Source organism: Papio anubis, chromosome 18 (assembly GCF_008728515.1).
Source record: "Papio anubis isolate 15944 chromosome 18, Panubis1.0, whole genome shotgun sequence".
Taxonomy (NCBI): Eukaryota; Metazoa; Chordata; class Mammalia; order Primates; family Cercopithecidae; genus Papio; species Papio anubis.
Window position 1 is genome coordinate 22,536,543 of NC_044993.1, and position 27,962 is coordinate 22,564,504.

Here is a 27,962-nt window from a genome sequence, read left to right on the forward strand (position 1 = left end):
CTGCAGCTTTTCCCTGCAGCAGGGCTGCCGTCGAATGCCAGCATGCTGGGGGTGGGCGAGTGCGATTCGCTCGTGGGGAGTCCCCTCCCTTCTTCCCCACTGCTCCAGACTCTGAATCCTACCCAGGAGAGCACGGGAGTTGTGGCCTGGGGGTGCCACCCGTTCAGTGGATGGCAGTGCTCTTGAGCCAACCGTAGACCCCTGTCACTGAGGGAGAGCTCCTTCCCGATTCCCCAAACCCCACCAATGCCGCGCTGCAGCCCCCAGATGGCCTCTGGTTGACTCTGGGGAGCTGGATCTCCCCTGGAGATTCGGGCCGCTTAGAGATTTAGGTAGATCCCAGGATGGGAGGCTGTTTCCTGAGGGGGGCCGTCCGAAGACGCCCCGAACTGCAGAGCGCTGGTCTGGCCGCCGCGAGGACCGAGGAGTTGCGGGGGAGGGGCGGGATGCGGCTCCCGGAGAGGCGCGGGGAGGGCGGGGCCTCGTGGGCGGGGCCGGCGTGACCTTGGTCACTCTCCCGCCGAGACAGCCTCGGGGGTGGGACTCGCCGTCTCTATGGAGACCGAGAAACAGGGGATAATACGGCGGAGCCGCCTGGGCTGCAGTCCCACCCGGGAGCCGGCAGGGAGCGGAGCTGCGGAGCCGCCTGGTCTCCCGCGTCCATCGGTCCATTACTGCGTCCTTCTGTCCATCCGAACGCGCACTTCAGGAGCAGTCGCGAGGTAGAAGCCCATAGGAGACCCAGATGCCCGCCACCCCAATCAGTATCCTGCACGATGAGGGTTGGGGGGAGCAGCCTGGAAAGGGTCCCAACCTCCGGCGGTCCCAGCCGAGGAGCCAGCTGAGCGGCCCTGCCCTGGCCCCAAGCATTCCACCTCACAGCCCCCACCTCCTGGTCCGGCTGATTGATGACTCCAGCTGTCCCAGTGGGAGTGGGACGGGTGCCCCAGTTCATGGGTGTGGCCACTCCATCCACCGCCTGCAAACGCATGGGGCTGTGGCCTGCAACCCAGCGCCACTTGACGGGGCTGAGATGACCAATAATCCGTCTTTCCATGGACAGGAGTGAGCACTGCACGCAGGATCCGCCCAGTGCTTGGGCCAAGCACCCTGTGGCATCCAAGCTCCCCTGGACGTTACCCTTGGTGAACCAAGTGTGGGTCTTCAGGTCCCTGGTGGGAGGTTGTACCCAGGGAAAGGGAAGGGGTGTGCAGTGTGGACTGGGGTTGTGGTCCCTGTAACATAGGAGCCACTGGTGCTCACAGTCCCAGAAACTGCCACTTAGGGATGGGAGTGTGGTCACTGGGGAGGAATTTTCAGTGGAAGATGGGGCAGCCGGACGGAGCCCAGGCTGTGGTCACTGGAGGCCCTAGTGTAAAAGGCAGAGCTAGAAGATGGTTGCTGAGACCGAGGGTGTGGTCAGGAGGTGGCAGTGGAGGAGGGGGAGTGCTGGTGGGGTCTCTACACAGGGGATCTCCACATAGTACCTGGGAGTCTCATAATGTTAGTGTGTGGATGTGGACTGGGGCCTCCAGTGCAGGTTGAGGGTGTGGCCAGAGGGCTGCGGGTGTGTGGACAAAGGGGTGCCGACGGTCAGGGGGCCTTGATAAAGGGCTGTGGGTATTGGAGGGGGTGAGGGGCTGAGGCTGTGGTTAGGGGTCTCAGGAAGGGATGCAGGTTTGTGGCCAGGGCCCTCAGCCCCAGAGCTGCGGGTGTGGGTATGGAGGAGGCTGCTGTGCAGGCTCAGGGTGTGGCCAGGGGTCTGCAGCAGAGGGCTGTGGGTGTGGGGGGTACTTTAGTGCAGGGGTGTGGGTATTACTGGGGTCGGCGCAGGCTTGTTAGTATATATGTGGGGACTGGTGGCCGAGGGCTGTGACGGTGGGTGTGGCTGCAGTGCAGGGCTGAAGGTATGGCCAGGGGTACAAGGCCCAAGGGGTGCCAGGCCAGGGCTGAATGCACAGGGTCGCCGGGAATGGGCTGGTGTGGCTGAGTTCAGGGTGTTGCCAGGGGTGGTCTGAAGTGTAGACATGAGGAGGTGTGTTTCAGCCACAGCCCCAAGTGCCAGCACGACTCTTGGGGTTCGTAACTCTACAGCCCCCACCCCAACTAGTCCCCAACCTCCTGCTCCCCCAAAACTCCACAGTGGGAGGTTACAGCCCCAGTCAGTGGCGAGGGGCCAGGAAGCTATGGTTATGCCCCAGGCGCAGGGAGTGCTGGTGTGCCCCACCCGTGGGCCCAAGCTCCCTAGTCCAGCCCAGCCCAGCCCAGCCCCTCAGCACTGGGAGCTTCTCCCTGAGCCGCCCTGACACCATCCTGCCCTTAGCAACATTCTCCAAGCAGCACCACCCTCCCTTAGCAACCGTCTCCAGGCTTCACAAACTGTGGCCAGGCCAGCCCCAAGCTCCCGCTCCCCTCATGTTTTTGTTTAACAGCAAATAGTAACAAGGCCTTGCTGGGCCAGCTGCACCCCTGCCCAGGGCATGCACCCGTGCCCAGACTGGCTCTTGCTGGATCCTCATGACCCTTACAAAGATGCTGGCCTCACTAAATGTCTGCCCGACCAGCAGCCTGGCCTGGCCCCAACCCAACTTGGCGTAGCGCTTCCAGGGAGGGGGCCTGCTCTGCCACCCTCACTTCCACCGAAGGAGGCCTTGTGCCAGGGCCAGACAAAGTCAGGGCCCCAGCTGCTGCCCTCACAGTCTTTCTGGACAGTGCCACTCTGTTCCCAGCCTGCTGTGGGCATCATGATTTCATCTGCTGAACCCTGCTCAGAGCCAGGGCTGGCATTAGTGACAAGACCGTGCCTCCCGGGGCTCTTCCTCGGGGCTCTGTGGCCCAGGGTGACAGTGACTGGCCCCTCTCCCCAGGCAGCTCCAGCTCCAACTCTGTCTGTAGCAGAACCTGCCCAGGTCTTGCAGGTTTGAAGTAGAGGCTGGGATGTTCTGGGCTTGGGGGAGGGGAAGGGCAGATTGGCTGGGAGATGACCCAGGTGGGTCTCTACAGGGTGGCATGGCAGCAAGCACAGACATCGCTGGACTGGAGGAGAGCTTTCGCAAGTTTGCCATCCATGGTGACCCCAAGGCCAGTGGGCAAGAGATGAATGGCAAGAACTGGGCCAAGTTGTGCAAGGACTGCAAGGTGGCTGACGGAAAGGCCGTGACAGGGACCGATGTGGACATCGTCTTCTCCAAAGTCAAGTGAGCCCCAGGCAGCCCCTGCTTCTCATGTTCCCAGGAGGTGGGGAACTGGGGGGCTGGAACCAGGGAAGACATTGAGAAGGGGTCAGGGAAACACCATGATCACGAAGGTTGTTCTTCCAGGGCAAACCTTATCTATTGCCCTTCAGAGGTGCTGACCCCTGTGATTTCCCCAAATGTGGGAAAGAAACGCAATTGCATAATTTGTGGCAGCAGCGACTGCGTTTGTGCTTTCCCCTGGGGGAGAAAAAAGAAAGGGGAACACTCATGGTGCCCACATGCCTGGCAGGGGGAAGTCTGCTCGGGTCATCAACTATGAGGAGTTCAAGAAGGCCCTGGAAGAGCTGGCGACCAAGCGATTCAAGGGGAAGAGCAAGGAGGAGGCCTTCGATGCCATCTGCCAGCTGGTGGCAGGCAAAGAGCCAGCCAATGTGGGCGTCACCGTAAGTGCCCTGCTGGTCTCGGGTGGCCATGGAATGGGGTGTGGGGAATCATGGCTGTGGGTGGGAAGGGCTGGGCTCCCTCACCAGGTGCCCCTGGGGAAACTCTGTCCAAACAGAAAGCAAAAACAGGGGGTGCTGTAGACCGGCTGACGGACACCAGCAGGTACACGGGCTCCCACAAGGAGCGCTTCGATGAGAGCGGCAAGGGCAAGGGCATTGCGGGACGGCAGGACATCCTGGACGACAGTGGCTACGTGAGCGCCTACAAGAATGCAGGCACCTATGACACCAAGGTGAAGAAGTGAGGCTTGGGAAGACTGCCCCGCCAAGTGCGGCTGCCCCTGCCAGAGGCTCAGGCCTGGATCTAAGGGGCATGTGGAGCAAGAGATCCTGGTCCCCTCCCTGCTGGACCTGCCACCCAGAGCTTCCTGCCTAGTCCCATGGGGCCGGCCCACCAGGCCTCTGACCCAGGCTGCTCTGCGGCCCCTTCCTCCTCCTCTTCCCCCTCCGACTTCTGTCCACCTGGGGACAGTCTGCGCCTGTAGCCTCATGACCCCAGCCCAGCCCCAGGCATGGCTAACCCCTGCCTGCTTGCCTCATATTTAAGCTGCTGCTCTGGCCAAGTGCCTAATTTTAACCCAGACCTCAATAAAGACACCTTTTGTACCAATATGGCCTGGTTGACGATGATGGGGGAATGACATTCATACCCCAGTGACCCCCTCAGTGTCATCACCCCACTGCATGCCATACACTGCTAATCTCTCCCCTTCCCCTGGCAGCCTTGCCCAGAAAAAGGCACTCATGAGTCCCCTTCTGTTAGCACAGAGCCATTCTGTCTGAGGAGACTCCTGAGGAAGTCCAAAGCCTTTTAGCTGGGCCTGATGGGAGTCCTGACATCGAAGCTTGCCTTCCTGTGATCAGTGCCTTGGGTTTGGAGAGTTGGCCCCCTCTCCACTTTCCCAGCAGTAGGAGGGATGAAACAGCTGACTTGGCCTGGGCCAAGCATTGGCACAGGCCTCAGAGCCAGGCCTCAGCTCTCCATCTGCCAACAGGGGCTACTGAGGCAAGTCATTTTGGGCTTTGGCTCAGAATATCAGAAAATGCAGGGCCAGGCAGAACCTTAGACTAGAGTAGCTCATCCAGGTTGGGCGCCGTGGCTCACGCCTGTAATCCCAGCACTTTGGGAGGCTGAGGCGGGTGGATCACGAGGTCAGGAGTCCAAGACCAGCCTGGCCAACATAGTGAAACCCTGTCTCGATTAAAAATACAAAAATTAGCTGGGCATGGTGGTGCTTGCCCATAGTCCCAGCTACTCAGGAGGCTGAGGCAGGAGAATCACTTGAATCCGGGAGTTGGAGGTTGCAGTGAACTGAGATCGCGCCACTGCACTCCAGTGTGGGCAACAGACACTTTGTCTCAAAAAAAAAAAAAAAAAAAAAAAAGAAAAAAAAAAGAGTAGCTCATCTGACTCTGTAATTTTATAGCCAAGGAAATACCCTTGGAGGGCTTCTCCTCCAAGAGTGGAGGGGCTTCTGCAGACTAGAGGCCAGACCATGCCTCTTGCCTCCCAGGCCAGGCTCTTTCCAGCAAGCCCTAACATTGACTTCCAAAACTGGGACAGGCTGACCGGTGATAGGGCTTGGCACCCAACGCTAGCCTGTGGTGGGGGGCAGGGAATCCCTCAGTGAAGGGGCCTCCTCTTTGATGTCCTCCCATCTGTTCCACATCCCTGGTGGGGGGAAGGGGAGCCTCTCTGGTCCTGAGGATGCCTGGGCGTTTCCAGATCATCTCACGGAAGCTCTGGGTGTTTGACAGAGCTATTCTCAAGTCAAGGCTTTCAGGCCACCTCTCCTTCCTTCCTTGCTGTGAAAATGGGGCTGGATGGGACTTTAGGGCCTACCCAAGAAAGGGTGGCTCCCAAAGGGGCTAGAAAAGGTATAAAAGGGCGAGTTCCCAAATGCCTGCTTTCCCCACCCAGATCACAAGACAAAGCAGCACCATTGTCTATCCTCTCATCCCACAGGCTATTGGGGGATGCTCCTGCCCAGGTGGCCCCACATCCCTTAAGGCCAGCTTTCCTTGGGGACAGGGGTGTAGCAGAATAGTGTGGCTTGAGACAGGGATGTCAGGGGGGAATCAGCAGGCAGCAGGTCGGCATCTGGCCATAGCAGAGCCTTGCCTCACAGCGTTGCTCCTCCTGACCCAAATGACCGTGTCTCCTTGTGTGGCCCAGGGAAGAGCTTCAGAGACCTTTAGGCAGGTCCTCCTACCAGTAAATGTTAAGAGGTAGAATGCAAGGCGTTTAATGAAAAAACAAAAATGCAGAGGAACAATTCCTCTAGCCCTGGAAAATTCATTTGAATTGCAAGCTTAAAATGAGCATAATAGGAGTGAAACCCAAACCCTCTGGCTTTCACCAAAACAGCCTCACAGGGAAGCATATTTAACTGTGTTCCAAATCGGGCCAGGCTCCCACTATTCCGCTGCAGGTGATAGTACCATCCAATGGCATGGGGCCCAGTAGCTTCTCCATACCTGTGACTAGCAGTATGGCTTGGAAGAACACAGAGAGAATGGCTAAGCCTCCAAACCCCACCTCATAGGAGTAAAGCCCCCTCTTCTCGAAATGCCATTATGAAGCCTGAGGGAATTTAAGGCCCACTCAGGGCCAGGAGGACCCTAAGACCAAATGGGTCTGGCAGAATCTGGCACATGGCAGCCATTGCCCAGCGATGCCACTGCTCCTCCCCTAACAGCCTCCTTGTGGTCGAAAGCTTTGGATACCCTTACTAGCAAAATCAGGCTGGACAAAGAAGAGGTTAGGATCAGAGGGACAGAGCCTTTAAAACCTGCTCTGCATGGCTGGGACTAGCCCACAGGCTAGCGTTGGGTACCAAGCCCTATCACCGGTCAGCCTGTCCCAGTTTTGGAAGTCAATGTTAGGGCTTGCTGGAAAGAGCCTGGCCTGGGAGGCAAGTGGCATGGTCTGGCCTCTACTCTGCAGAAGCCCCTCCACTCTTGGAGGAAAAGCTCTCCAAGGGTGTTTCCTTGGCTATAAAATTACAGAGTCAGATGAGCTACTCTTTTTTTTTTTTTTTTTTTTTTTTTTTGAGACAACCTGAGAGTGGCTCTGCCCCTCCTTCTGGACACAGAACCTCCCTGAGGACCAGTCTCCATCCCAGACCTGTTTGCTTTCTGGCGGTAGTACCAGGCCTAGGGTGTGGGATTCTGCTCCATGGGTTTTCTGCTTGTTTCAAGGGTCCTCCGCTTTCCATGATGAGTCCAGTTAGCCCCTCAGGGCAACTTTAGGTCTTTGACATGGTAACCCCTACCCCTGCCCTGTAGACCAAGTGCCATACAGGGAAAAATCAGAAACACAAATGACTTCTCCAGGCGTGGACAGCAACCCTAGCAGGTGCCTGGCCGGGGACAGCATCAGCCACTTTCAATGACAATGGAAAATGGGGTGGAGGGTGGCACGGTCTGGGCCAGGTTCTTTGTTCCCATTAGGAGGTGTCCTGAGCAGATTCTGGGGCTGGTACCATCAGATGTTCATGGAGGAGGCAGGAAGGGCTGGGATGGAGGAAAGCAGTGCATTATTCCTCCCTGCCCCCTGGTGTGTCCATTAGGTTGGCCTGTGCACTGGGCTGGGACCCTGAAATATAACAACGCAGGGATGCAATGCCACTGGCTGATGCTCTCCTACCTGGGCAAGACACTTTGGAGGTCTCTCAGTAAGACAAAGACAGGCCCAGGAAAGTGGCAGCGGGGGTGCAGGGAGGCTGCTCTTACTGACATTTCCACAGAGCACAGGCTTGCTCAAGATCCCTCAGAGCCTTGCAGCTCAGAGAAACTTCTGGCTCCTCTGTACAAGCTGCTTTTGGGAAGCCACTTAAAATCCAGAAGTCTATGGATTTATAACTTAGAAACTTGTGACTGTCACGTATCATTAGTATGGCGGTGGCTCTCCTTCCCTGCACAGCATGGAATCAGGGGTACAAGTAAGTTATCTAATCCTTCCATTTGTCTCTCTCTCTCTGACGTGGCCCTGAAGGTGAAGAGAAGTACCATGTGGCATTAGGTTGAAAATCCTTCATCTTCTACACACTCTCTGGTGACATTAGCACCCTGGGAGGCCACTGAAGCAGAAACATACCTAGAACCACTTACATCATCTTTCCCCATTGATTTTTTAAATGCCCAATCAGGATTAAAAGTACAGGGCACCCACATGTAAACTGGATGCTGAGCCCAAAGCTAACATATTCAGAAGCAGCATATCTAGTCTGGCCTGCCTCTGCCTCTTCTTCGGGCTGTCTAGCTCCCCTTTGGTCCTCCCCTACTTCACAACATGATCAACCCATTCTCTTCTCTCCTTCTACTTCTTCTTCTTTTTTTTCAGAGACAGAGTTCTGCTCTGTTGCCCAGGCTGGAGTGCAGTGGTGCACTGCAGCCTTGAACTCTTGGGCTCAAGCGATCCTCATGCCTCAACCTCCCTAGTAGTTGGGCCCACAGGTATGCACCACTGCGCCTGGCTAACTTTTAAATTTTTTTTGTAGAGGTAGAGTCTCACTATGTTGCCCAGGCTGGTCTCAAGCAATCCTCCCAACTCGATCTCCCTAGGTACTGGGATTACAGGTGTGAGCCCCTGTGCTTGGTCCTGAGAAAGCTTCTCAAACACAATCTGTCACTCCTCTGCCTTCCCAATCTAAAATCTTCAAGGAGCAGTGCAACCTTGCTCCTGCTTACCTCCTCTCAGCCCTCAGCTCTCTGAAGAAACCACGTCCCTTTGCATTTCCCAGCCTTCACACATGCTGCTACTCTCTGCAGCTTCTCCCCATTGCTCTTGCCCTCAGCCACATGCTTTGCCTGGTAACCTCTTCATGTCTCCCCCTTCATGAAAGATCACTTGCTCTGGGGACATTCTCATGACATTACACCTCTTCCATGTCCCACACTTCTGTCCTTGCCCCACTATCCCCCTGTGGTGTTCCAGACTCTTCTCTGTACTCTTGGCCTGGGAGGCTCTGCATCCCCTCTACCTGCTATTGTTCTTACTCATTCTGCAGCGTCCATTCAAGTAAGCCTCACTGACGCCTTCTCCAATCCTACAGTGGCCATTACTCACTCTTTCTCCCTCTTCAGGACATCATCAGGCTTTTGTTTAGACCTATTTAGTACCAATTCCAAGCTTTGGGCCCCATTACACGAGTTTGCTTTTTTCCCTGACTAAATTGTTAGTTGCTCCAGGGCAGACACCAGATGTTGTCAGCTTTTCACCATGGCGGGAGGTAATCAAACCCTGTTTGATGAATCTGGCGGATGTTCTTTTTTAACTTTCTACCACACAGTTTCAAATGACATAGGGGAAAAATGTCTAGTGTATTTTTCCCTTTCAACATTTTCAGCCAAATGTCTCTATGCAATGTCTATACAATAGCTGGGACTAAGTGCCAACTATTTCTGTGGGCAGAAGGAAAGAATGACTCAATAGGGGGAGATAAATAGAGAAATAAAAAGAAGGACAAATACAATCTAATCAGAATACATTTCTTTCTTAATCTTTGTGAGTACATACCACCATACTAGTGGCAATGGCGGTGAGAGCCTCTGTGGACCAGGGAAGCTGTGGTGTGGGTTCCATGCTAGCTCCATAAGCCAGGCTCTGGGGCAGCATCCGAGATGCTCTGTATTAGATACTGACCAGTGTCATGTGCCACTGGTGAGGAGGAAGACAATGTGCTTTTCCCAAAGGGCGATGATCTCCCCAGATGATGACCCTTCTCAGGAGGCAGGAGCGCTTTCCCAGAATAACCTTTTGGCTCCTTATTCAGCTGCTGCAGCAGATACTCATTAGTTACCACCAGGGATCTGAGGCCCGGGGGAAAAAGGCAGTCATGAAATCATAAAAGCAAGAGAGATACCATGCAGACCCAAAATGTTTCCCAAAGACAAATGTGAAATGAAGTCACATCTTTAAATAGAAGGAACTGTCCAATTTATGATTGAGTTATTTTAAAAGCAGACCTGCAGTTTCTTCATTACAATTCCATTTGATTATGTTCCAGACTTACTGAAGCAATAATACATTTCCCATTTTATATATAGCTAGCGGTTGTTCTGTTCTCTCCAAAGCACTTTGATGATGAGGTAAGTAGAAGCCTTGGGTCACTGGCACCTGATCCGGCCTCTAATTTCTACCCCAAATCGTAACATCTACTTCTATCCTGCCACTACAATTCACTAACGGTGCTAGCAGTAGCAGCATTGAACTCTATTACCATCTAATTTTTTTTTTTTTTTTTTTGAGACAGAGTTTCACTTTTGTTGCCCAGCTAGAGTGCAATGGCAGGATCTTGGCTCACTGCAACCTCCGCCTCCCAGATTCAAACAATTCTCCTGCCTCAGACTCCCAAGTAGCTGGGATTACAGGTGTGCACCACCACACCCAGTTAATTTTGTATTTTTAGTATAGACAAGGTTTCAGCATGTTGGCCAGGTTGGTCTCAAACTCCTGACCTCAAATGATCCACCTGCCTCGGCCTTCCAAAGTGCTCGGATTACAGGCTCGAGCCACCACACCTGGCCTGTATTACCATCTAATGTTAAAAGCCATCCACACACTGGCCGAAAAAAAAAAAAATGTATGCACGATACTATTCATTATAGCACTATCTTTAATGGCAAAATATGTTAAACTAAATGTCCATCAACAGAGGACTAATTAAATAAGTGGTATATCATCCACACAACTGAGCACTATGCAGTTAGAAAAAGGAATGAGAACTAACTCTATCCACCACTATGAATGGATTTTCAAGATGAAATGTTAAAGCAACACTGTGTCTTCTTATGTAATAATGGAGGAATACAAATATACACCCACATCTACAATAGAAGGATGGTGGGAGGGAAGGAAAGGACAGCAAAGACAGGAGAGGAAGCTGGATTTTTCCAGATTTATCTTATTTCTATAAAATAACTCTATAAGTTGACATTGGGACTGTGTAAATGTTTTACATAATTATGAAAACAAGATAAAATCAAAATTATTTTTAAAATTCCCTAAGAATCCAAGGCAAAATAAAACAAGTGAACCTGTATGGTTTCAGAAGGATTATTTCTGGTTAATTTAAAAGAGAGTATTTTGACTGTACATCACTAAAGCAATATATCCTAATGTTTTCAAAGTGTGGTCCCCAGACCAGCAGCAATAGCATCACCCAGAAGCTAGTTAGAAATGCAGATGTTCAGTTCCCAACCCAGACCTGCTGACTTAAAAATTGTGGGATGAGGCCCAGCAATCTGCATTTCAACACGCCCTTTGAGTTAATTTGGAGGCATACCCAAGTTTGAGAACCGTATTATGCTATTTTCTTTACTTTTGTAATGTTTGAAATAATTATAATGAAAAGCTTTTCAGACAAATCCAGAATGGTTCTGGGTCTAATCTTCTGAATATAAAGCTAACCAAATGAAAATCAGGAAGTGAGGTAGGAGGTTGAAGGTTTGGGGATGGAGTGCTTATATTTAAACTGCAGCGAAAGTCCTCGTAAATGTATATTATTGGCAAGCCAAAATCTCAAGGACTTCTCTAAATGTAGCCATAGTCTTGAGGTCTCTTCTGATTTTTTTTTTTTTTTTTGCCTGGCCTGTATCCTGGGGGGGTTTTTTTTTTTTTTTTTTTTTGAGACGGAGTCTCGCTCTGTCAACAGGCTGGAGTGCAATGGCATGATCTCGACTTGCTGCTACCTCCGTCTCCTGAGTTCAAGTGATTCTCCTGTCTCAGCCTCCCCAGTAGCTGGGACTACAGGCGTGTGCCACCACACCCAGCTGATTTTTGTATTTTTAGTAGAGACGGAGTTTCACCATGTTGGCCAGGATGGTCTCAATCTCTTGACCTCATGATCCACCTGCCTTGGCCTCCCAATGTGCTGGGATTACAGGCGTGAGCCCCCACACCTGGCCAGGGGTGCTGTTCTTTAAGGACTGATGCTGTTGAGCTCCTCTGAAGGAAACAACACACTTTGGGTTCTTTCCCTATCACTCCCTGCCAAGTGCTCTTGATGTCTTCTGTGACCAATAGCAGGCATTTTGCAGAGGAGCCAGATGGCCGATTTTAGGGGTATGTACTGACCCCCCAGAAAAGTTAACTGACACAAACAAAGGTCCCATGAGATCCAGTGAGAAGCTAATTATCAAGGTGTTGCAACCCACCAATGCCAACAAAGACGATTAGTCCCTGATGTGTTCTGGGAAGCAGTAATTTTTATGATCCCTGAGCTAACTGGCCAGATACAGGAGGTTTACACACAGAATGGAGTTCACTTGCAAAGTGCATAGATATTAACTTTCCAAGCAAAACAAAGGAGACAAAAGGAGTAAATATCTGCTTCTAGAAGCAAGCTAGATAGACCCTCTCCTACCTCTGACTTTCATGGAGAATGGCAACTGTCTCCTCCAGCTTTTTCAGCTGGGCAAGCTCCTGGTTCAGGCAAGCCACCTGCATGGTCAGCTGTTGGTTTTTGTGCAGAAGATCATCTACAAAGGGCACAGTAGCCAGGGGTGAAAAGGATTCCAAGCTGCTAGTCTTTGAGCAGAATATAAGTATTCAGATGGACATCTTGAGAGTGCCCCATGGCACCCAACTTCACACTCCATTTCCTTACTTGAATATAGGAGATATGGTGGTAAGAATACAGGGGTTGGCAACAGATCTGAGTTAAACTTCAGCCACTTAATATTGCATGTGTAGGTTCATTTTTCTGACTTTTATTAGAGCTAATAACCTTGCTCCTTAGCACTGTTATGAGGATTCAGTGAGACACCTACCCTCACTTAGCATAGGCAGTCAATAGATATTGGGTCTCACTCCATATTCTCCATTTTAGTTTGTTTTGTACATCCTTCACTCCCTACGTAGTATGTGAAAACATCTAGAATGGTGTCAGGCACATAGTAATAACTCAATTAATACTTGTAGAAACTGAATTTGTGCCTAAGACACTCATACCTAGCTTCCCCAATATGCTACCATTACCTGCAATGATAAGGAGGTAAAAGAACAGGAACTCTGGTTGTAATGATGCCAATCTTCTATAATAGTGCTTCTTAAACCTTTTTTTTTTTTTTTTTTTTTTTTTCTGAGGCGGAGTTTCGCTCTTGTTGCCCAGGCTGAAGTGCAATGGCTTGATCTCAGCTCACTGCAACCTCCACCTCCTAGGTTCAAGCAATTCTCCTCCCTCAGCCTCCCGAGTAGCTGGGATTATAGGCACATGCCACCACGCCCTGCTAATTTTTGTATTTTTAGTAGAGACAGTGTTTCACCATGTTGGCTAGGCTGGTCTCGAACTCTTGATCTCAGATGATCCACCCACCTCGGCCTCCCAAAGTGTTGGGATTACAAGCGTGAGCCACTGTGCCCAGCCTTAAACTTTAATATGCTTACAAATCACCTGGGGATCTTGCTAAAAATATATTTTAATGCAGTAGGCCTGAGGTGAGGCCCCACTTGTTTAGCAAGCTCCCAGGTGATATATGTGGATCACATCTTGAGTAAGAGGGTTCTAGAAGGTGGAAAACAAGGCCACAAAAGCTTGTTTATCACCAGTAAGCCAAAATAGTATACTGGGTCTCTTGGCTGAATGAAAGTAAGTATCTAGTGGACAAATACCTACTTTTAATTTCAAAGTAGGTAAGTGGAGACTGATACCTTGATTATTCAGGCTTGTGAGTATCAGATAGTGCTGAGATTTATTTATTTATTTATTTAGTGCTGAGATTTAACAATGGAAATTCAGTGCTTCCATAGCAGAACTTCGAAATCGAGTTCCTCATATAAATCCATGTACCCATAATTTGTTAGGGGTGCTAAGCTAGTCTGTCAAGGGCAAACTGTATCTAAAATACTGACCTAAACTATGCTGATAATAAAGTAGTACAATTAAGACTTAAATAGGATATTATTTTTCACTAATCACAATGGCAAATTTTGAAAAAATGCCCAGTGTTGGCAGAGTGGAGTGAAAGGGGTATTCAAGTACACTGCTGAGGTGGGTGTAAACTGAAACAACTTTCTTGGAAGTGATTTATATGACAAAAGCCTCAAAAATATCCCATCCTTTGACTCACTAATTCTACTTCTAGGACCGTCTCCTAGGAAAATAGTCTGAAATGTACACAAAGATTTCCGTACATAGACATTAATAGCAGCATTATTTATAATAGTATAAATTTTAAATATTAGAACTCTCGGCTCCATCAAAAGGGAAGAAGGTTAATCTCAGAAAAGTATTTGATTCTAGGGCCTTTTCCTTCACTTCAGGTCTTTCTTTTGAATGTTTAGAAATAATTTAAAATCATTTTATTCTAAATATATAACCATTATAAAAACAAGTAGAGGACTAAACAGATAAATATGTTATACTCTTGTGATATTGTAGAAATGCCTATACTATGAAATTAATAACATTAGGATATAGAAAGCAAGTCTGTGATTATTTGAGGTCAAGAGTAGGGGAAACTGACTATAAAAAGGTATGAAGAAACTTTCTAGAAATGTTCTGTATTTTGATTGAGATCAAACTTAAAATGTGTGCATCTAATTATATGTAAATTATTTTTTTAAAACCAGGACACAGTTTTATTATTATTTATTATTATTATTATTTGAGAGGGAGTCTTGCTCTGTTGCCCAAGCTGGAGTGCTCAGCTCACTGCAACCTCTGCCTCCTGGGTTCAAGCAATTCTCCTACCTCAGCCTCCCGAGTAGCTAGGATTACAGGCACCTGCCACCAAGCCCAGCTAATTTTTATATTTTTAGTAGAGACAGGGTTTCACCATGTTGGCCAGGCTGGTCTTGAACTCCTGAGCTCAAGTGATCCGCCCACCTTGGCCTCCCAAAGTGCTGGAATTACAGGAATGAGCCACCGCACCTGGCCTATTTTTATTATTATTTTTCTTGAGACAGGGTCTCTCATTCGCCCAGGCTGGATTGCAGTGGCATGATCAAGGCTTACTCTAACCTTGAACTACTGGGCTCAAGTGATCCTTCTGCCTCAGCCTCTTTGGCTCTATAGGTGCACACCACCATGCCTGGCTAAGTTCTTATTTTTTGTAGAGACGGGTTCTCACTATGTTTCTCAGACTGGTCTCAGACTCCTGGACTCAGTCAATCCTCCTGCTTTGTCTTCCCAAAGGGCTGGGATTACAGGTGTGAGCAACTGCACCTGCCCATCCACAATTTTTAATTTGGAGTTAAAAACATACAGAGAAGTGAGGTAGAAGAAAATATACCAAAAACACGAATGGAAGTTATTGCTGGATCATGGGGTTATATTTTCCTTGCATTTTCCAAACTTTCTATAAAGAACATGTTCTTAGTGTTACAATCACAAAAGCATGTGTCATTCTCAAAATTAATGGCAATAGTAATATTTGAACATGCTTTCCACTGACAAGAGCTTCATCTGGTAACTCAAGCCACCTGCATTACAATTCTCTGAGGCAAGATGATTGTTTCTGTTAACTGCCAGGAAAACTGATGACCAAGTAGGCCAAAGGCAGCCATGTGAGCTAGCATGATGAAGGTTACTAAATTGGTCATCTATAAACAAACAGTTGTCTTGCGAGGCCCCATATATCATGGCTTTCCTCAACTTACCATAAGTATGTGATTGTTGCCCACTCACAATTGAGATGGCAGCACTTTCCTCCAACTGTTGAATTTTTTCTGACAAAATGAGGTTTTCCTCCAGCACTCTGACCAGTTTTTGCTTCAAACTCTCCTTTAGATTAGAAAACAAAATACAAATACATTAAGAATCTGACATTCTAGGTTGGGTGTGATGGCTCACGCCTGTAATCATAGCACTTTGGCTGAGGTGGGTGGATTGCCTGAGCTCAGGAGATCGAGACCAGCCTGGGCAACACGGTGAAACCCCGTCTCTACTAAAATACAAAAAATTAGCTGGGCGTGGTGGTGTGTGCCCGTAACCCCAGCTACTTGGGAGGCTGAGACAGGAGAATTGCTTGAATCTGGGAGGCAGAGGTTGCAGTGAGCTGAGATAGTGCCATTGCACTCCAGCCTGGGCAACAGAGTGAGAATCTGTCTCAAAAAATAAAAAATAAAAGAATCTGACATGCTGAGGTATGTTTAGAGAACTGAAAGATCTTTTCCTCTATTTAGTGATAAAATGATTGGAAGTCAGCATCTTTTTTCTCACTAGAATTTTAATTCATTGGTAAATACAGCTCAAATGCAGTAAACAAATTTATTACATGGACCAGCAATCTTTCTTATGAGTTATCTACTACTCTTGCAGAACAAATGGTCATTTTGACAAGTGGCCAGCATTCTTAGTCACCTATCATCTATCTAAAGTTTCCAGAACTGAACTTGGTGTTTGAAAATCCTCTAATGTTAAGAAAAGGCGGCTGAGGCCGGGTGCAGTAGCTCACGCCTGTAATCTCAGCACGTTGGGAGGCTGAGGCAGGCGGATCATGAGGTCAAGAGATCGAGACCATTCTGGCCAACATGGTGAAACCCCGTCTCTACTAAAAATACAAAAATTAGCTGGGCATGGTGGCGTGTGCCTATAGTCCCAGCAACTTGGGAGGCTGAGGCAGGAGAATCGCTTGAACCTGGGAGGCAGAGGTTGCAGTGAGCCAAGATAGCACCATTGCACTCCAGCCTGGCGATAGAGTGAGACTCCATCTCAAAAAAAAAAAAAAAGAAAGAAAAAGGCTGGCCGGATACAGTGGCTCATGCCTGTAATCCCAGCACTTTGGGAGGCTAAGGTGGGCAGATCACCTAAGGTCAGGAGTTTGAGACCACCTCAGCCAACATGGCGAAACCCTGTCTCTACTACAAATACAAAAATTAGCCAGGCGTGGTGGTGGGCACCTGTAATCCCAGCTACTTGGGAGGCTGAGGCAGGGAGAATTGCTTGAACCTGGGAGGCAGAGGTTGCAGTGAGCCGAGATTGTGCCACTGCACTCCAGGCTGGGAAACAGAGCAAGACTCTGCCTTACGAAAAGAAAAGAAAAGAAAAGAAAAGGAAGAAGAGAAAAGAGAAGAGAAGAGAAGAAAAGAGAAAAAGGAAAAAAGCATGGGGATACGAGTTGCTGCTGCTTCTCCTAGAGCCAGCAGGCTGATGCTCTAGAATGGCCGCCAGCCCCTGGCCCCTGGTTCAGGGCTCTCAGCTCCCTTAGAAGAGAGGAAAGACAATCCAAGATACATTCACTGGGATCAAACCATAACCTTCAAGAACATTATCCTAAACATTTCCACTTAGAGTTTTTTGGAATTTTTGTTTGTTTTTTCTCATTTCAAGTCTTTCTTTAGAATTTTTGGATTAGGGTTAGGATGAGGGAGTCATCCCTGCAGAAACTCCAAGTTGTCCCTGTCCTAGCAAGTTTTATATTCCTGCTGTGCCCAGACTTTTTCCATATTTTGGTTAGGTGTTCATGGTGATGCTGATCGTTAGGGCACAGAGACGTTGTAGTCCTGCTGCTCTGTCCTTTTCTAAAGGGAGATGAGAGGGGCATACCATGTCATTAGGGACCAGCTGCGCAGCCTCCTTCAGTTCAAGCTCCCTCCTGCAGAAGGCTTTCGTCGTGTCTTCAGGATGTGAGCGACACCTCGGCTGAGAAGGAGCCGGGACTACCAAAGACAGAAGCAAATCTCGGGCAGGACCTGCCAAAAATTCAGGATGGGCACACGGGCCAATCTTAAAAGCTAAAGCACAGCATTCCTAGTCAGTAACTACCAGCTCTCTGGATCAAATAGGGTAATCTAGTATCTCCTTTTTACCAGAACTTAGTAAGTGGCAGAAAGAGGTGTTTTTAAGAGGATAAGAAATTATATCCTACATCCTCTGTGGAGAAACAACAGCAGCCCCTTGTGAGTGCATGATTCCTTAGTCATTGATTAGTGGTCCTGGGGATAATTTCCTACAAAATGGGAGCAATAGGTCAACATGAGAAGGAAAATAACTGTGTTAGGATTTCTTCTTCTGGATGTCCCTTTAGACATTTTTTAAAAAGTTTTTTTTAACCCCAAACCACTTTCAAGTTTCTAGTTTTTTTGTTTTTTTCGTTTGTTTGTTTTTTTCCGAGACAGAGTCTTGCTCTGTTGCCCAGGCTGGAGTGCCATGGCACGATCTCGGCTCACTGCAAACTCCACCTCCCAGGTTCAAGCAACTCTCCTACCTCAGCCTCCCGAGTAGCTGGGATTACAGGTGCACACCACCATGCCCAGCTAATTTGTGTATTTTTAGTAAGGACGGGATCTCATCATGCTGGCCAGGCTGGTCTCCAACTCCTGACCTCATGATCCACCCACCTCAGCCTACCAAAGTGCTGGGATTACAGGCGTTAGTCACCGTACCCAGCCAAGTTTCTAGTTTTTACTTAAACTTTTACCACCAACAAAATTTCCTTAATTATTCTTCTATTAAATAGCCAATAAACATGTTAAGCATCAAAAAGAAAATAACAACAAATAAACGCATGAAGCCAACATTTGCAAAACTGTTTTCTTCCATGTTTCTAAAAAACGAACCCTAAAGAGAGTCCAGGTCATTTACTCATTCGAGTTTTTCAAATCATAACATTCTAACAGTCATCTCAAAACTCTGATGATCAAATGCAATTTCTGTTGTATTCATTATTGGCACTTTCCCAAGGATCACAAAATCTTTTAAAAAATTAATGTAGTCATTAATTTATATATCTGGTTACTCTATATAATACCAAAGACTACCAAATATTCACAGGAGGAACAAAACAATCGCTACAAAACAATTAGAAAAGGTGCTGCTTTTAAAAAATAATGAAGAAGAATATGAGAAAAATGCAGATTTGTTAACTATGGTGTTTCTGAGATGTTTTAGGATGTGATCATGAGAACAACTTTCCTTGCAAGTGAAGTGGGCTAAGTGGTTTTTAGCAGAACACAGAGTAGAGGCAAAGTCCAGCTCCTCTCTAGGGACAGAGAATGCATTCACTCACCAAGAAACTTCTTGTTCAGGAGGAGGGAGCCAGAGCCATTCCAGTGCTTATCCACAAGCTCCAGGAGCTGTCTGAGGACAGTGGCCACATGGGGGGTTCTGGCAGAGATTGGGGGACTGTGGTTTCCAGGCAAACCGTGCAAGCTACCCAGGTCACTAGAGAGAGGCTCAAGAGAAAAAAAAAAAAAAAAAAAGGAAAAACAAACAAACAAAAAACCCAACCATTTGTCATTCTTATACAATAAGGGAAGTAAGAATGTAGACATTTAGACCTTTTTTTTTTTTTTAATTTTTTTTTTTTTGGAGACGGAGTCTTGCTCTGTCGCCCAGGCTGGAGTGCACTGGTGCGATCTGGGCTCACTGCAATCTCTCTGCCTCCCGGGTTCAAGCGATTCTTCTGCCTCAGCCTCACAAGTAGCTGGGACAGGCGTATGCCACCATGCCCGGCTAATTTTTGTATTTTTAGTAGAGACAGAATTTCACCATATTGGCCAGGCTGGTCTCCAACTTCTGACCTTGTGATCCGCCCGCCTCGGCTTCCCAAAGTGTTGGGATTACAGGCGTTAGCCACCGTGCCTAGCCTAGACTACTTAAAAAGTGAAAAAGAAAGATGATTTCGGCTGGGTGCGGTGGTCATGCCTGTAATCCCAGCACTTTGGGAGGCTGAGGTGGGTGGATCACAAGGTCAGGAGATCGAGACCATCCTGGCTAACATGGTGAAACCCCGTCTCTACTAAAAATACAAAAAAAAATTAGCCGGGTGTGGTGGCGGGTGCGTGTAGTTGCATCTACTCGGGAGGCTGAAGCAGGAGAATGGTGTGAACCCGGAAGGCGGAGCTTGCAGTGAGCCGAGATCGTGCTACTGCAGATGCCGTCTCAAAAAAGAAAAAAAAAAAAAGATGATTTCATCTTTCAGTTTGGATTTGAGTAGCGTAATATTATTTATGTCCAAGACAAAAACATAAGATATTCAAGGATAATTTCAAAGGTAACAGTATCTTATATGATAAATTTTAATAGAAAATTTCAGGCCAGGCCTGGTGGCTCATGCCTGTAATCCCGGCACTTTGGGAGGCTGAGGTGGGTAGATCACAAGGTCAGGAGATGAGACCATCCTGGCTAACATGGTGAAACCCCGTCTCTACTAAAAAATACAAAAAAACTAGCCGGGCGAGGTGGCGGGCGCCTGTAGTCCCAGCTACTCGGGAGGCTGAGGCAGGAGAATGGCGTGAACCTGGGAGGCGGAGCTTGCAGTGAGCTGAGATCCGGCCACTGCACTCCAGCCTGGGCGACAGAGTGAGACTCCGTCTCAAAAAATATATATATATAGTATTATATTTTATAAAATAAATTGGGGAGTAATATAAAAAATTATAACTCAAAGTAAGCTTATATTTAATATATTAATATATAATAAACATAAATATTCTATAATATTTTATTTAAGACAGAATCTAGCTCTGTACCCAGGCTGGTGTGCAATGGTGTGATCTTGGCACACTGTAGCCTTGAACTCCCAGGCTCAAGCAATCCTCCTACTCCAGCTTCTGGAATAGCTGGAACTACAGGTGTGCACCACCGTGCCTGGCTAATTCTATATTTTATTTATTTATTTATTTATTGAGATAGGGTCTTGCTCTATTGCCCAGGCTGGACTGTAGTTGCATGATCTCAGTTCACTGCAACCTCTGCCTCCCAGGTTCAAGCAATTCTCATGACTCAGTCACCCAAGTAGCTGGGATAACAGGTGTGTACCACCATGTCCAGCTAATTTTTGTATTTTTAGTGGAGACAGGGTTTTGCCAAGTTGGCCAGGCTGGTCAAAAACTCCTGGCTTAAGTGATCTGCCTGCCTCGGCCTCCCAAAGTGCTGGGATTACAGGCATGAGCCACCATGCCTGGTTTTTTTTTTGTTGTTTTTTTTGTTTTTTGTTTTTTTTTGAGACAGAGTCTTGCTTTGTCACCCAGGCTGGAGTGCAGTGGCCCGATCTTGGCTCGCTGCAACCTCTGCCTCCCGGGTTCAAGTGATTCTCCTACCTCAGCCTTCTGAGTAGCTGGGACTATAGGCGTGTACCACCACACCCAGTTAATTTTTTGTATTTTTAGTAGAGATGGGGTTTCACCATGTTGGCCAGGATGGGCTCAAACTCCTGACTTCAGGTGATCTGCCTGCCTTGCCTCCCAAAGTGCTGGAATTACAGATGACTTACACCTTTCAGAAATTAAAGAGTATATTTCTTTTTTATTTATATTCAAGCAGTTGTTTTAAAGCTTTCCATAAAGAGAAAAATAATGTCTAACAGAAAAAAAGGAGTTTTTAAGATCGTCTAGAAAAGCATATTGAAATTTTAACAATTATTTATTTGTTTATTTATTTATTTTTATTTTTTGTAGAGAGAGGGTCTCCTGTGTTGCCCAGGATGGTCTTAAACTCCTGGCTTCAAGTAATCTTCCACGTTGGCCTCCCAGAGTGTTGGGATTATAGGTGTGAGCCATAGCATCTAGCCAGATTTTAACAATATAACATGAAATTGAGGTTAAAAAATTTCCTAGAACATGTCTGATTAATATAACATCCCAAATATGCTAAATGTTGCTGGATCTTCACACTGAATACATTAACACACAGTTAATGTTCTTGTCTGGTAAAATAAGCATGGGGGACTGAGAATGAAAAGAGACCAAAAAACTAAAGAAAACATTACAAGACTGCCCCCTTTGGTGCACAAAAATTACAGCCACTTCCAAAGTTCTGAAAACTGAATAGAAAGTCTTTAAAGAGTAAAAAACAAAAACATAAACAAAAGCACTCCAAACAAACCAACAAAAACTCTGTAAACCCACCCCAATGTGTAAGATTTCCAACAACTGAAAAATAAGTAACTAGAAATGGCTGTTTTTGACCAAATCTCCTGCTTCCTTACAGAGCAGTAAATGATTGACAAATGGTTCCTATCGCAAAGATTCTTGGGTACAAGGGAAGAGAAGACCCTAAGAGCTGGGGTTCCTCTAACCACATGGATGGATCTTCCTCATGATGGAAGTAGAACCTGGAGAAAAATGAACATTCAAAAAGACAAGAGAGGAGAGTAGAAGGCATTCTCCACAAGGGATGTATGCAAAGGCAGGAGCAAAACTTGCTAAGAACTAGTAATGATAAAGTTTTATTGTATGACACTATCATACTAGGATATTTTATTTTATTTTATTATTTTTTTTGGAGACAGAGTCTCGCTCTGTTGTCTAGGCTGGAGTGCAATGGCTCGATATCGGCTCACCACAACCTCCTCCTCCTGGGTTCAAGCGATTCTCCTGCCTCAGCCTCCCAAGTAGCTGGGATTACAGGCATGCACCACCAAGCCCGGCTAATTTTGTATTTTTAATAGAGATGGGGTTTCTCCATGTTGGTCAGGCTGGTCTTGAACTCCCAACCTCAGGTGATCTGCCCGCCTCGGCCTCCCAAAATGCTGGGATTACAGGTGTGAGCCACCGTGCCCAGTCACTAGGATATTTTATAAAATGAATTACATGTATACTGTTTATATGGGAATGGTTCTTGATTTTTCATTCATTCTCTGAACTACTTTCAGCTAAAAATCCCTTGGATAATCTAATTCATCTTGTTTGCTGCTACATTGGAAAAAAAATTTAAATTGTTTTAACTGCTAGACAGAAAAGCAAAGCAATGCTTTTATTGTTATTTTTTTTTTTTAATGAAACTGAGTCACTCTGTCACCCAGGCTGGAGTGTAGTGGTGCAATCTCGGCTCACTGCAACCTCCACCTCCGGGGTTTAAGTGAGTCTCCTGCCTCAGCCTCCTGAGTAGAGTAGCTGGCACTACAAGTGCGTGCCACCACACCCAGCTAATTTTTGTATTTTTTAGCAGAGATGGGGTTTTGCCATGTTGGCCTGGCTGGTCTTGAACTCCTGACCTCAGGTGATCCACCCACTCAGCCTCCCAAAGTGCTGGGATTATGGGTGTGAGACACTGTGCCCAGCCTGAAGCAATGCTTTTATAAGAACTATTTAATGTGCGGCTGAAGCAAATGTGTAAATATGATGAGACTGTAAACATAGATGCTACAGAGTTCAATCTTCAGCTGGAAGTAGATCAGGGACAGTTCTCCCTGTGATATAAGTGAGAAAATGGCAGCAGTGGGGGAATGACTTTCCCAAGAGCAGAAGGTTCAACAGACATTAGCTTGGCAGCATTAGCCACCAGCCTCTAAAAATCTCTTTGAATTTCTAGCTCTGTTGGTCAGAACCACCTCCACTCCCAACAGAACCCTCATTCTGGTCTTCAACCTGACATGTTTCTTGCACAAACACAAACAAGCCAATACTTGCCTCGCTGCCTGTAGCGTCTTGGAAACCATGCTTTAGATTCAGGTTGGCAAGGATATTGTCCTTCCATTTGAATCCTCTCTTCGATGGGCTTAATGACCTCTTAGTAAAAATCTTTCTGTCTTCTGAAGTCCCAGGAGACAACAGCAGTGTCCGCAGAGGAGTTGTCCTGTTTCCCAGGACAGCGTTGTTTGGGACAGAACCATGTGCTGGTGTTAAATCACCGAGGCTGGTAGATAATTGTTGCTCTACATTAACGAGTAGAGCAGGGTCACTGTTGAGATGGGTTGTGGCATACAGATCTGTGGAGGAAACAGGCTGAGAGATGAACCTGCCCCTTGACTCCCTCATGTCTCACTTCTATCCATACCTGGCCTGTAGTCCAAGGGTCATAATAACCACTCCCTAGCATACATCCTCAACTCTTTGACAAAACTCCAACTCTGGTTAAATCCAACTGTCCACATATTCCAAGCCTACACCAGAGCAGGGGAACATAGCTGGAGAACGAAACGCATCTGTTCTGACCTTTCTAACTTTAAACTCATGACCACTATTGTAACTGTGCCCTTAGTGGTGCCCAGTCCTTCTATTTTTTTTTTTTTAAGAGTCTCGCTCTGTTGCCCAGGGTGGAGTGCAGTGGCACAATCTCGGCTCACTGTAACCTCTGCCTCCCGGGTTCAAGATATTCTCCTGCCCCAGCCTCCCGAGTAGCTGGGTCTACAGACAGCTTCATACACGCCAATTTTGTATTTTTAGTAGAGATGGGGTTTTACCATGCTTGGCCATGCTGGTCTTGAACTCCACCAGCTCAGTAGATGCAACAAAGCCTTCAAAGTGCTGGGATTACAGAGCAGGCCTGTGCCCGGCCTCTTCCACAATATAATGGCCAATTTACTCTTCTATTCTCTGAGACAAATATTTCACATCTCTTTTCTTTTTTTTTTTTTTTTTTTTTTGAGACAGGTCTTGCTCTATCACCCAGGCTGGGTAGATGGCGGATCTCAGCTCTGCAAGCTCCTGCCTCCTGGGTCCTTGTTCTCCTGCCTCAAGGCTCCACAAAGTGGCTGGGAATACAGGTGCCCATCACCCACGCTGGCTAATTTTTGCCATTTTTAGTAGGGTGAGGTTTCACCATATTAGCCAGGATAGTGCCTCAATCCTGACCTTGTGATCCGCCTGTCTTAGCTCAGTGCAGGATTACAGGCTTGAGCCACCGCGCCCGGCCCACATCTCTTTTCAAACTTCTAACACCTTCTCTTCCCTTCTTACTCCCAGGTGCCAACCTCCTTTATTTCACTGAGAGGCAATCAAAGGAAACATCTACGTGATCACACCATTAAATCTACCAACTCTCTTGTATTTGTATTAAATTCTCTGCCTTCCTTCTTATTACAATAGATGAACTATCTGTGCTTTTATTTAAAGCCAGCATCTCCACTGGTGGACTGGATTCCATTTTTTATAATGGTCCCTTTTCTCCCGGGCATCATCAGTTTTCCCTCCACTAGATCATTTCTACCAGGATCTCCTTGACCCCATCCCCTCTCCAGCTACAGTTCCATTTCTCTGCTTCCTTTTACTGCAAAACTCCTTGAAGGGGTTGATATGGGTTGGCGGTGTCCCCAACCAAATCTCATCTTGAATTGTAGCTCTCATAATTCCCACATGACAAGGGAGGGACCTGGTGGGAAGTAACTGAATCATGGGGGCGGGTCTTTCCCATGCTGTTCTTGGTGACAGTAAGTCTCATGAGATCTGATGGTTTTATAAAGGGGAGTTTCCCTACACAAACTCTCTTGCCTGCCACCATATAAGACATGACTTTGCTCCTCATTCACCTTCTGCCATGATTGTGAGGCCTCCCCAGCCATGTGGAACTGTGAGTCAATTAAACCTCTTTCCTTTATAAATTACCCTGTCTTGGGTATGTCTTTATTAGTAGTGTGAGAACAGACTAACACAAGGGTTGTCTATATTCAATAACTCTACTGCCTTGCTTCCAATTTTTTCTTGAATTCACCTCAGTGAGGCTTTCATTCTTATGCATCCCCTGAAGCTGTTCACTAATGCCTTCTTCATTGCCAAATACCATAATCACTTCTCAGTCCCAGGCTCCCTCCCTCCCTATCAGAAGAAGCATTTGACCTAGCATTGATGACTCCCTCATTCTTTTTTTTTTTTTTTTTTTTTTTGAGACGGAGTCTAGCGCTGTCGCCCAGGCTGGAGTGCAGTGGCGCGATCTCGGCTCACTGCAAGCTCCGCTTCCCGGGTTCACGCCATTCTCCTGCCTCAGCCTCCTGAGTAGCTGGGACTACAGGCGCCCACCACCGCGCCCGGCTAATTTTTTGTATTTTTAGTAGAGACGGGGTTTCACTGTGGTCTCGATCTCCTGACCTTGTGATCCGCCCGCCTCGGCCTCCCAAAGTGCTGGGATTACAGGCTTGAGCCACCGCGCCCGGCCGACTCCCTCATTCTTGAAACACATTCTTCACTTAGCTTCCAGGATATCACTTCCTCTTGGTTTTTTCCCCTCTATCTTACTGGCTGCTGCTTTCTCACTCTCCATGATGGTTTCTCTTTATCTACTTCTAATTGTTGGAGGGCTCAGGACCAGTCCTCAGATCCCTTTTCTATCTATATTTACTCTTTCAGTGAGATTTCACCCAGTCTCACAGTTTTACTGTCACCCATACACTTATAATCTCCAAATTTATATTTCCAGCCATACCTTCTTCCCTAAACTCTGCACTAGTATGTCCAGTTACCAAATTGGCATCTCTGGAAAGTTGTAATAAGGCACCTGAAACTTAAGATGTCTAAAACCCAACTCTTGATATTTATCTTAAAATCTGTATCTCCCATTCTTTTCCATCTTAGTAAATGAAAGCTCTGTTCTTCTAGTTATTCAGACTCAAAACCACAGAATCATCGTTAACCCTTTCTCCCACACTTCATCCTGGATCCATCAGCAAACCATGGAGTGTCATCTTCAGAACATATTCAGAATCTGACTACTTCTCACCACCTCCACCGCTATCTGTCTAGCCCAAGCCATCATTATCTGTTACGCTGATTCCAATCTCTTAAAGCATTAAAAAAAAATTCTACCCTGCTCCCCATAGTCTATTCTCAACCCGACATCCACAGTAATTCTTAAGTGAGATCACATCACTCCCTTGCTACAAACCCTCCAACTCCTTCTGATCTCACCCAGAATAAAAGTCTGGCATCTTTCTTACTTCAGCTATACACTCTACTTTCTTTGCTGCAGCCACACTGGCCTCCCTGAGGTTCCTGGAACATGAAAAGTATGTTCCAGCCTCAGGACTTTTGCATTTATTCCCACTGTCTAGAAAGTTCTCCTCCCAGACCCACATGGCTTACACTCATTCAAGTCTCTACTTTTATGGTGCCTCATCAGAGAAGCTTTCTGGACCATTCTGTCTAAAGCATCACCTCCTCCTTATCATGCTCTATGCCCTTATATAATTTTTTCCACAGCACTTACCATAACCTGACATATATTTACATGTTAAAATGTTTATCATGTGTCTTACCCCATGAGAATATAAGCTCCATGAAAGTAGGGATTGTCTTCTTATTATGGTAAAATATACATGGAACTTTATTTTGTTTGCTACTTTATCTCCAGAGTTAGAACAGTGTCTGGGACACTGTAGGTGTTCAATGAGTTTGGTTGAATAAGTAACAGAAGAGTGATCTCTGTCACTAACTCTGAAACTAACTTTTGTTTTTGTTTTCAAGACAGAGTCTTGCTCTGTTGCCCATGGAGTGCAATGGCCTGATCTTGGCTTACTGCAACCTCTGCCTCCTAGATTCAAGCAATTCTCCTGCCTCTCAGCCTCCTGAGTAGCTGGGATTACAGGTGCACGCCACCATGCTCAGCTATTTTTGTGAGTGCGTGTGTGTGTGTGTGTGTGTGTGTGTGTATTTTTGGTAGAGATGGGGTTTTACCATGTTGGCCAGGCTGGTGTTGAATTCCTGACCTCATGATCCGCCCAGCTCAGCCTCCCAAAGTGCTGGGATTACGAGCATAAGCCACCGTGCCCGACCTGAAACTAACTTCTTCTGAAAGTAACTCAGAATAGAAGTGACTGTGAGTAAAGACTAGATGTCCTGGGATGCTACTTAACTAAAATAGCAAGTAGCTGTGATGCTCACTTTCCTACAAATTTTCCCTAATATATATATATATCATGTCAAACTAATACCCTATAGATTTCTGGAGGTTCCAAGGACCACTGGTGATCCTAAAATACAACTTAAGAAATGCTAATACAATTTCAGAAGGGTTAATTCCAAAATTTTCAGTTATATCTTCTACCTTCATGCCTATGAAGAAGAGCTGTAAACTGACAGGAAGCTGTTACCTGAACTAAGCTTCAAAAGCCTTCTAGTGCTGGAGTCGGGGTTTGACAGAGAAGTCAATAAGTCTCCACAGGAATGTGAAGCAGTGGCCTTTATGTCATTTGAAGGCTTTATGCTGTACTCTTGATAGTTCTTGCTTCTCTGAGGCCTTTTACCAAGACTTCCATGCAGGGATAGAGTTTGAGAATAATGACTGTCATAATTTTCCAGACCAACATCTGAAGGTAACTGATAGGGATGGATCTGGCTAGAATCACCCACATCCAGGCGTTTACTCAACGAGGCATCATGGGTAAGCTGAAAAGTATCAGGTTTTGGTATCAATTCCTTTTCTGGAGAAGAACCTGAAGACTTATTGTCCAAAAAAGATACTTGGTACCCTTCTCTAGTCATCTTCTCTGGGGATCGGACTGTGGACTGACGAGGCGAGTAACGTCTGAACTCTAAACACCACCAAGGGAAAAAAACAAAACATGGTAAGAATTCTTTGTGGCCTAGCTGGGAGTACCTCTGTTCACTGAACATACTCTGCCAGAAACACCTCTCAGGAAGAGGTGATTTATAATTCTGATT

The 27,962-nt window shown here is 47.0% G+C and overlaps 2 protein-coding genes and 1 non-coding gene across 9 annotated transcripts in view; 2 read left to right on the forward strand and 1 right to left on the reverse strand.

The window, feature by feature from the left end:
- The first annotated feature begins 571 nt into the window (after positions 1-571).
- Positions 572-4,310, forward strand: TPPP3 (tubulin polymerization promoting protein family member 3). 3 transcript variants are annotated; one of them, XM_003917036.3, is made up of 4 exons: positions 572-722; positions 3,004-3,197; positions 3,487-3,640; positions 3,757-4,310. In XM_003917036.3, the coding sequence occupies exons 2-4, from the start codon at positions 3,010-3,012 to the stop codon at positions 3,943-3,945; spliced, it is 531 nt and encodes a 176-aa protein (XP_003917085.1). In that variant the 5' UTR covers positions 572-722; positions 3,004-3,009; the 3' UTR covers positions 3,946-4,310. The 3 variants fall into 3 exon arrangements, with proteins under 3 accessions (XP_003917085.1, XP_009194939.1, XP_009194938.1); XM_009196675.4 differs by lacking the exon at positions 572-722 and adding an exon at positions 1,062-1,156; XM_009196674.2 differs by lacking the exon at positions 572-722 and adding an exon at positions 2,151-2,918.
- On the forward strand, positions 3,271-3,437 carry LOC116271398. Its single transcript, XR_004179956.1, has one exon. It is a non-coding gene; the product is annotated as a U1 spliceosomal RNA (small nuclear RNA).
- Positions 4,311-9,179: 4,869 nt separating the features above from the next.
- The window catches only part of LRRC36 (leucine rich repeat containing 36), a 56,250-nt gene continuing 37,467 nt past the window's right edge, over positions 9,180-27,962 (reverse strand). For 3 of the 5 annotated variants that reach the window (XM_003917034.4, XM_009196669.2, XM_009196673.2), the window contains 7 exons: positions 27,392-27,832; positions 23,001-23,299; positions 18,656-18,821; positions 17,194-17,339; positions 15,306-15,429; positions 12,070-12,184; positions 9,180-9,514 (listed from right to left, as the gene is read on the reverse strand). In XM_003917034.4, coding sequence (XP_003917083.1) covers positions 9,289-9,514; positions 12,070-12,184; positions 15,306-15,429; positions 17,194-17,339; positions 18,656-18,821; positions 23,001-23,299; positions 27,392-27,832 — 1,517 coding nt within the window. In that variant the 3' untranslated portion in view covers positions 9,180-9,288. The remainder of the gene's footprint in view (positions 9,515-12,069; positions 12,185-15,305; positions 15,430-17,193; positions 17,340-18,655; positions 18,822-23,000; positions 23,300-27,391; positions 27,833-27,962) is intronic. The other 2 variants (XM_009196671.3, XM_009196670.2) reach the window with 2 other exon arrangements.

What these genes read in the sequence shown, in the direction of transcription:
- TPPP3 (XM_009196674.2), top strand. Translation starts at nt 2,481, where the DNA reads ATGCACCCGTGCCCAGACTGGCTCTTGCTGGATCCTCATGACCCTTAC. An exon ending in AACCTGCCCAGGTCTTGCAG is followed by an intron (nt 2,919 to 3,003) that starts GTTTGAAGTAGA and finishes GGGTCTCTACAG; the next exon opens with GGTGGCATGGCAGCAAGCAC. An exon ending in ATCGTCTTCTCCAAAGTCAA is followed by an intron (nt 3,198 to 3,486) that starts GTGAGCCCCAGG and finishes CATGCCTGGCAG; the next exon opens with GGGGAAGTCTGCTCGGGTCA.